The sequence below is a fragment of the Hordeum vulgare genome, chromosome 5H (genome assembly GCF_904849725.1).
Source record: "Hordeum vulgare subsp. vulgare chromosome 5H, MorexV3_pseudomolecules_assembly, whole genome shotgun sequence".
In the NCBI taxonomy this organism is placed as follows: Eukaryota; Viridiplantae; Streptophyta; class Magnoliopsida; order Poales; family Poaceae; genus Hordeum; species Hordeum vulgare.
Window position 1 is genome coordinate 502,325,220 of NC_058522.1, and position 9,661 is coordinate 502,334,880.

The 9,661-nt window shown below is 46.4% G+C and overlaps 1 protein-coding gene across 1 annotated transcript; it reads right to left on the reverse strand.

Annotated features, from left to right (window-relative positions):
- Window positions 1-5,269: 5,269 nt before the first annotated feature.
- LOC123397520 (wall-associated receptor kinase 5-like) lies at window positions 5,270-9,255 on the reverse strand. Its single transcript, XM_045092047.1, has 4 exons — window positions 8,927-9,255; window positions 7,789-8,674; window positions 7,140-7,280; window positions 5,270-6,607 (listed from the first exon to the last, which is right to left on the reverse strand). The coding sequence occupies exons 2-4, from the start codon at window positions 8,663-8,665 to the stop codon at window positions 5,490-5,492; spliced, it is 2,136 nt and encodes a 711-aa protein (XP_044947982.1). The 5' UTR covers window positions 8,666-8,674; window positions 8,927-9,255; the 3' UTR covers window positions 5,270-5,489.
- Between the last annotated feature and the right edge of the window lie 406 nt (window positions 9,256-9,661).

The window sequence follows — 9,661 nt, forward strand, 5'->3', positions numbered from 1 at the left end:
ACGGCCATATATCATGATGACGACGGTGGACATGCGTTTAGCAATCAATTTTTGAACGACTCCGGTGACGGAGCTCAAAATATAGAAGATGTAGTAGATGCAGAAGTGCCCTCCGGAACAAACTCTGCCAATGTATATCTCAAGTCACTGTTGATGCAACAATTAATTTGTATTGCACTTACTAACGAACCATTATTTTCCCGTTTAGGCGCCCTCCGGAACAGCTAGCGCAAGTACTGAGACAAAGTCGAAACGAGGCCCGGCCGCAAGGTTGAAAGATACTGCAAGGTACTCGATCGATAAAGTTGCTGCTGATGGCAAACCACTGGAACCCCCAGAAACTTATCGCAAATTTGTAAATCAGTGCGGAGTTGTTGTAAGAGACCTGGTCCCGATCAACTTAATAGAATGGAATAAGCCGAAGACCGGCGCCAACGTTGGAGCTACTTATGTCGATGACAGATTGAAAAGAGTGCTTTGCGACACGGTCTGGCTAAATTTCAGCGTAGCGGAAGATAAGAAGAAGAAAGTCGAGGAGTGGGCTTTGAAGAAGATGGCCACACAATTCCAGAGGTGGAAGAAAGACTTGTGGAAGAAATATAAGGACGAAGATCCAGTTTTCACTGGGCACCTAGTGAAGATAAGAGACGCTTGGCCTGATTTTAAGGCGTACAAGAAATCGGGTGTCTTTACATCCCGATCAGCCACAAATACGGAGAATGCGAAGAAGAAGAAATATCACCATATTTTGGGGTCAGGTGGCTACATGACTGCCTGCCTAGGTGGCGATGCTATGAAGATGCGCTTCTGAAAAGAAATATCATTCCACAGACACATGACTGGCCCGATAGGTCCAAGTTCTGGTTGTTCGCGCATGGGGCAACGCTGGACGCTGAGACTGGGATGATTGTTGCGGAGGGACCATGGTCGGAAAAAATAACACAAGTCGTATCAGATCTAGAGAAGGCAATAGAAGTTGTTCGAAAAGGAACTTTTGTTCCCGATAGAGAGAACGACGAGTTGACGAAGGCACTCGGGAACCCCGAAAAGTGGGGACGAACACGAGGCTTTGGAGCCACTACCCCGTGGAACCAAGGGTTTCCGGCGGACCTTGGCACTTACAGAAGCCGTGGTAGAAGCAAGAGGAAGGCGCTGGAACGGATATCGACATTAGAAGAAAAGGTGGCGTTTCTCTTGAAGAAAGGGGGACACCCTGTACCTGACACTAAAGAGGAGGAAGAAGATCGTGCACCTGACGCTGATCAGCAGCAATTAGAAGACGATCCTGTAGCAGATGCCGTCCCATCTCAGCATAGAAGCAGTGTGGGTTCCACGCAGCTGCAGCTAGAAGACGGTCCTGCAGTCGAACCGTCGGTGCCTCACTACCCCGTGGATGATGTCACGGAGAAGACAAACTGTGAGATACATATGCCAATGGGGAACATATCCTTCATGGTGGCGTCAGGCTATGCTTTACCGAATCAACCTGGAGCAACCTACCATGGTGGTCAGATTCCAGCATCCCATGCTCGTGTCGGGTTGTCAACAATTACGCCGGGATGCCAGTCAATTGAGCTTGATATTCCTAGAGGTGAAGGCGAGAAGACACTGGGAGAAATGGAGCTTGGTATCATCTTGTGGAAGAAGAAACACATCGTGTTTCCCAACGCGGCGCCAAGGCCACCGACTCCTCCAGGTACAAATGCACCACCTCCAACAATTACTGAATGTTGCACCACATGTAAGCCTATTTTTAATAGTTTTTTCACTTTCGTACAGAGAATGCACGACCTCCAAGTCCACCCCCCAACGCACCTCCAAGTCCACCCCACAACGAAGATTGGGAGCCCGAGGCCGAGAGTCCATCGCCCGTGCACTCCAGTGAGCCGACGGATGCGCCCACTACGGGTACGGCAAAGCGGAAGCTGCAGTTCAGAAGAAACGGGACTCCTCCCAAGAAGAGAGAAAGGAAACCCAATAAAGTCAAGACTCCCCCGAAGTTACCAGGCCTGATGACTCCGGAGGAACTAGACGAGGTCGTGAAAGCCAAAAACAAAGCATGGTTCGCACGGTTTCCCCTGAAGCCCCCTCCAGACATCTGGAAGGAAACTCTGAAGAACGTACCAAAGTGGAAAATTGAGCGCACCATCGACAACTTATATTATCCTGAACCGCCGCCCCTTTCAGACTATGAACGGTACACTGAAAAGATGCACACCGCACAGATGAAGCAGGCGGAGCAGATGAAGCAGGCGGAGCAGACGAAATGCGGGAAACAAGTTCCCCAGCTCGGACAACAAGAAGCACAGTCAATTGCCCCGCTCAAGGTGTTATCTGACCAGGCTTCAGTGTCCGGTCCACGCATGGGCGACGTAGGTTACGCTATTGCTGATGTGGTATATAAATATAAGCCCGAGCACCCTCTGGTCGAAAATCCTAGTGCTCTAACAACCCAACTATGGAATTTACATGTTTGGTACTTGGAGGCCGCAAGGCAAAAGAGAGACTGTATCATGGCGGCAGTTCAGGATCAACGCTACTTCGGAGAGTACGGTGTGGAGGTTGGGTTCGATGATTTTTTTAGTTAAGCTCGCGTTCATTGCTCGTATAATTATCACTCGCGAGACATTTTTTTTGTACGCTACTATGCAGAATGAAGATTCGTGAATGCAGGCTGGCAGGAATCTGGGACTTTGGGTTCATTGACCCGTATTCGTTTCATCAAGAGACAATAGAAAAGTTCAACAAGGATACACCGGATGATTTGCTAAGGTTTTTGAAGCGGCAAAGTACCAAAAAAGAAATACTTTGGCCCTACGGATTCAAGTGAGTGTTACTGTCTTGTACACATTCCATTTTGCTTACCTGATGTTAAGTGTAATTGATGAGTATGCATGACTGCGTGTGTACACGTGCGCAGGTCCCACTTCATATTGTTCATCATTAGAATCGATCAAGGACAAGTTGAAGTCTGGGACCTGTTAACCTGGGACGCTGACACAAGGAAGAGCGCGCGTCAGATGCTTCAAAGGTATATATATATCGGCCTCTTTCGTTCATCGGCCTCTTTTTCGTTCATTTCCTGATATTAAGTAAGTAATAATTAACTCTTGTATTCATTTTTCTTTGTCGGCCAGGGTTTGGCAAATGTTCATCAAGGAAGAACCCGGTACATGGGCAGACAAGCTCCACTTTCAGATTAACAAAGTAAGTAGTACTACGTACCCTGGTTTCAATACCATTACCATTCTCTTGATTATTATTAATTTGACTGAATTATGTTCTCGTATATAGGGCGTCCCGCAACAACCACAGGGCACTGATTATTGTGGATACTACGTTTGCGAGTACATTCACAGGATTATCAATGAGAAATCCCGTACTTCCAGAAATCTAGAGGTACGTAACCGGATCTTCACAACTTTATTTATGTTGCCATCAATTATGTTTAGTTTTGTTCATAACTTAATTGTTTTCATCTACTTCTTTTAAAGCTGCAACGAAAGCGGGCGATGCTCAGACCAATCCAACGTTGCAAGGCAGTTGCAGAGGAATTGGCAGGATTTCTCCTCACGCAAGTCATAGATGAAGGCGAAGAATTTTTCCATCCTATGAACCAATAGCCAGCTCCCTTCTCTATGCAAGTATACAACTATAGGAAACGAACTTCAAATTATCTAATGATAATCGGTCCAGTACTTCGTGTTACATGTATATATGTACTTTTATTTGGTGCATCAACATTTAACTGCAAACACGAAATCGGAAACACTTAACCGCAAACACGGAATCGGTGTTTCCGGATACGTGTTTCCGATTCCGTGTTTCCGATTCCGTGTTCGTAAAAAACGGAACACGGACACACGGAATCGGAAACACGGAATCGGAAACCGGAAACACGTAAACGAAAACCCTGAAAATACGGAACACGGAAACACCGAAATACGGAATCGGAAACCCTGAAAAGAAAAGAAAAAAAAAAGAAAAAAAAACATTAGGACCGGTCGGTGTTACCAACCGGTTCTAAAGGTCCTCCGCCTGCGCGCACTCTTCGGCGCCCACGTGGAGGCCTTTAGCACCGGTTTGTAAGAGACCGGTGCTAAAGGGGGGGCCTTTAGTCCCGGATACGTAGCACCGGATGTGTATCCGGGTCCAAAGGCCCTTACCAACCGGTTCTAATACCCCTTTCTCCACTAGTGCCGGTGACACGTGCCCTGCACGAGACCCACACACCACATCCCAGCCTTATCCTCTCCACACCCGGATCGTCTTCCTCGTTCCTCCCTCCCTCACCCACTCCCCCCACTCGTCTCTTCCTAGATGAGGAATCGGTTGATCCGATGGGGCCGGCGTCCAGCGCATCATCGGCGGGGTTGGGGGAGCCGCACTATCGGAGGTGCTGAAGTGCGGTGGCTGCAGGAGCGGCAGGGGCTCCCCCGACCTCACCACAACAATCGCCATTCGTTGCGCCGCCATTGTTGCGCTCCAGCTCCAGTGAAGCATCGCTGGAGCTGCGATGGGCCGCCGGTGCTGCGTTGGAGCGCCGCCGTGCAGGAGTTCGCGCTCCAATGAAGCATCGCTGGAGCTGCAATGGGTCGCCGGTGCTGCATTGGAGCACCCCCGCGCTAGTGTCGCGTTGCAATGAAGCTTCACCGACGGCTGTAATGAAGCTTCAACGGTGGCGCCAAGAGCTACGATGCAGCGTCCAAAACTGCAATGAAGTTTCACCGACGACTGCAATGAAACTTCACCGATGATGCAAAGATCTGTGATGCAGCGCACGAGCTGCAATGAAGCTTCACTCGTGCTGCAATGAAGCTTCACCACGACGAGCCCCGATCCAATGTATGTGCGAAATGCATCTAATGGCTGGGGACCCGACTAATTTTTATCCATGGCAGCCGCCTTGTCTTTATTGAATCCTTGACAATACTTCGACGACCGCGTCAGGTCGCTCCACACGCAGCCCGTCGGACTCCGACCTGTCCTTTTTTTTTTTTGAGGAAACTCTGACCTGTCCCTGAGACATGCTCGCTGCGGTATCACGCGCCTAGGACATGGAGGATCTCTTCCAGGGTGCGCCAGGAGCGCCAGCACGGCGTAGATGGAGAGCGGCGAGAAGGCCAGGTTTTTACCGCTGTTCGCGTCCGCGAACCGCTTGGTGAGGCAGACTGCGAGATCGTTGATCAGCAGAGGTCAGAGATCATGATTCAGTTGGATGATAAAAGCCGACCTATAGCATATATATGGAGGGCCAAGTTGGTCGTGGTTTCAGCGTCCCAATCCAATATAAATTGCAACTGAAATACATATACCAATCCAATTCGTGATACATAAAAAATTGTTCTAAAATAGTCTGATTTGAATCCGGGTACGTCAGTCCAAACAAGCATCTGGTGACATCCTGAGCCGAATAACTGGCAGCCAGGAAGAACTCATTCGGGCCGCGTACCGGAGCTAGCACTGAAATATGTGGAATAATTCGAAGGTTACAATGGCACGGCTTGAGTGTTCACCTCCAACTCATGGTTTTTCTTCATTGACATCTTGCCTCTCAGGAGCTGCAGCCTATGCTCCACCTCTTTCATGGTAGGCCTCTCCCCACCTTTGTGCCTCAAGCATGCCCTCGCAAGGGCGGCCATCTCATTGATCTGTCTGCCATTACCTTCCTCGAGAACTTGAACATCGACGATCTCCATCATAGTGTTATCTTGTAGCCTTTGAAGGAAGTGGTAGCATAAGTTCTGCTTTTCACCCATAGAATTGACGAATATTGGCTGCTTCCTAGTTAGGAGCTCGGCGATTATCACACCAAAACTGTAAACATCACTCTTCGCGGTTAGCTGGCATGTATGGTAGTATTCAGGATCCAAGTATCCAAATGTACCCTGCACCGCCGTGACAACACATGTTTCGTCGATGGAAATGGATCTTGAAGCACCAAAGTCTGCAACCTTCGCGGTGAAGTTGTCCGTTAAGAGTATATTGTCAGATTTCACATCCCTATGAAAGATTGGTGTTGCAGCAGCGGAATGGAGGTAAGCAAGAGCGCTTGCCGCCTCGCTAGCAATTCTGATACGATCGTCCCAGGTTAACAAGCTTCTAGCACTCAATTGGTCACCATGAAGAAGTTCAGACAGTGTGCCGTTGGAGATGAACTCATACACAAGCAAAGGCACCTCCGACTCGAGGCAGCATCCAAAAAGTTTTACCACGTTCCGATGATGGATTCGCGACAAAATGACAAGCTCATTCACGAACTGATCAATCTCTAGTTGATCGACCATTTTGGATCTCTTTATGGCAACCACACGTTGATCTGATAAAATCCCCTTGTAAACGGTGCCATGTGCTCCAAGGCCTAGAATGCGCGTGGAGTCAAAATTATCCGTTGCCTTTTCCAACTCATCCAAGGAAAATAATTTAGTGCTATGTGTGGCACTTTCATCGGATGAGTTCAATTGCTCCAGGAGAAGGCCGTTATTTTTCCTGAAGTGTGCTTTCCGAACTCGCCTTTTAATACTTCTCTTCCACTTCTGAACCAACAAAATTGAAATTGACGCAAGAAACAGAACTCCTATACCAGAGCTTAGTCCAATAACAACTCCTACAAAAGCATGCATACATAATAATTAGATGCATAAAAGTTATTTTCCTTTTTGTAGGTGACTACTTAACTTTTGTTTGTGTGTTGCCGGTGATAGTTGCATTTTTTTAATAGAGTGATAGTTGCAATTGCATTGTTTCGATTTTCAGAATTAAAAAAACTAACACTCTTGTCCCAGTTTAAGTTAGCAAAAAGCCAAAATCCAGCCATGACAGAGCATAACAGTGACAAGCTTCTTATGCACATCCAGCCAATGAAGAGAACAACAATTTTGGTGCTCTCACCAAAACAAATACTCGCTCCGTTCAAAAAAACTCTGTATAATATGTTTTGAATATTTCAGTATGGACTATATATGGACAAATGCATCTATACATATCCGAATCAGAAAAAAGTTAGAACATCTTATATTTGTGAGTGGAGGGAGTAATATTTACCAGATTGCACAGCAGAGATTATTTTTCAGAATCTAAAACGGCTCATCATTGATTGTAAGATGAATAGAGCAAAGTCATAACTTCCGTTGGTTTACCTATAAACCGGTTGGCATAAGTGTTTGCTTCCTCTGAAAAATTGCTGCCAAAAGGACATGAACATTGGTAACCTCCAGCTGAGTTTTGGCAAGATGCAGAGTCAGGGCAGGGGCTTGAACTGCGCTCGCATTCATTGACATCTACAATGAAAAAAAAAACCTGGTCACATATGAGACCTTCGAAGATAATATAATAAACAGATACGAAGATTGGAGTATCAGTAGATTACAATAAAATAACACTTAATTAGACTTCTTGTTTTTCAGTTAACTGGGTTGTAGTTCTAGTGGAACCAATATTTAGCAATATAAGTCTAATCTAATATAACAAATTGATCAATATTAGTACCATAGATTGTTACTAGTATAGTTGTTTGTTTTCCTTTTCCCTTCTTTAGGCAGTTGGTTCTATTTTCCCCCCATTTACATATCCATCTATAGATCTACTATAAAAAAACTGTTTACAAAAGTTGATCTGCCACCCCTGTCAATAAAGGGACAAGTCCACACAGTCTAATTTTATTTTCTGTATGCTTGAGAAGGAAAAATGTTATTATACACATCTATCCATTAGAAAAATCCTTTTTCTAGATTGCTCTAGAAAAATTTCTACAAACCAAAGCTCCATGCTGAGCAATGAGGAACTTGCCTGTGCATCCTCCAGAGAGGTAAGGATTCCCTTGGTACCCGATGGAGCAGTTGCAACGATACCCTGGGCCGTTGGACGAATCCACGCACATGGTGTTTTCGCTACGGCACGCATAGGAAGACATGTTTCCGCGTGCCACCTCACATGTTGCATTTCCAATCACCCAGTCAAGGACAACCGGTTGCTGGCCCTTGTAGGTATCATTGAACCTTGTAGTAGTTACATAATCAGAGCTGAAGATAAACGCCTCTGTTTCCACCAAGCCAGCGTAGCTGCATGGGTTGAAGTGCCAACTATTTGATTTATTGACATAATCCACATCATAAAAAAAGACGTTGTAGCCCATTAAGCCCTTGGGGACAACATTTTGGCAGCAGCCAACACCAACGCACGAGCCATTTGTTAGGTCTTCTGGGCTCCCACACACCGACGCACACCCTGTCGCATACCTTGTCCTCCCGATGGTGTCGTAGATGTATCCAATTGTGTTGCAACCAATTGTAATGAACTTGTTGTGCTCGTGCGAAAACCGGTAAGGCCAAATCAATTCGAAATCCCAAAGGTGGGCATCCATTTTTCCTGTTCCAGAATTGTAGCAATATGAGGGGATGTTCGATAAAGCTCGAGATTGACCACTGGACACCGAGATGCTTAGGATCTCCCGTCGAAGAATGAATGGCCTGTCATTTCCATCAGCAGACCTGGTGCAATCGATCTCGAAGCCTTGGCCGATAGCACAACCAATACCGATGCCGAATGGATAGGGGATCTCGACATCACCGCAATGCGTTTTGCATCCGTGATCTGGTTGTGTTGCTGATGTAGGCCCTAGGTGCAGCATGGCCGCAACGGCACCGAGCAGTAGCACCGACACCATATCAATTCTCTGAAAAAACAGTCACTTGTTAACAGTCTGAAAGTTGTAACTGACGATTCCTATGCATTTTTTGTGTAAGGTGTGTGCCAAAGGAATGTAATCTTGAAAATGAAAAGCTATGCAAAATTTATCATTTTACATAAATACCTATGCAGATTGAAGGACGTTTCTTGGTTTTGGATAAGAATAGATACAGTAATGCGTACTCTCTGAAGAAAACATCGGGCAGTATCGATTGCTCGTTTCGGATGTGAGCTATACCTACAGAGCGTCCGGAGGCAGGGAAGCGAGCGAGCGCGCCGAGGGAGGGCGCAAGGTGGAGAGCGGCGGCGGGACGTGCTGGCGGGATGCGGTGTCGATGAGGCGGGAACGGGCGTGGGTGTCCGTGGACGCGCCGGGCGGGACGCGGTGTCGCCGACGCCGCCTCCCCCTGCAGAGGGCGCCACGGCGAGGGCGGCGAGCTTCGGATGCATGATTCCGACTGGGAGGCGCCGGACCTGTGGTAGTGTGCCGGGAGGGAGGCTGTGTGGCCTCGCCGCCGGTGGTGTAGAAGATGGGGAGTGAAGAAGGAGAGAGATCTATCGAAAAGTGCTCCATTCAGCACTTTATTTAATTTCTCATCGAAAATACTTTTTCCATACCTCAAAATATACGAGAAAGTATAAATGTAGACATATATTTATGTATGCATGTACGAAATTTCATGAACATATATATTTACTCAAAAAAGATAAATACACATATTAAAATGGACTTTTTCTTTGTTGTATTTGGGTCGGATATTTGTCTTTTTTTTACGTAGCATGCAAAAAATCAAATTAGTTGATGAAAATTCTCCCATACTTAAAGAATATGCATATGTATTTGTAGAAAAATATTAACATTTTTTAAACTTCTAAATATATTTTGAATTTTTTGTTTATGAAAAGCGAGCTCCATGAAGCCCGGTCTTTGCGACGCCGTCCTCAAAGATCTATTCTATTTCCACGGGCAGCT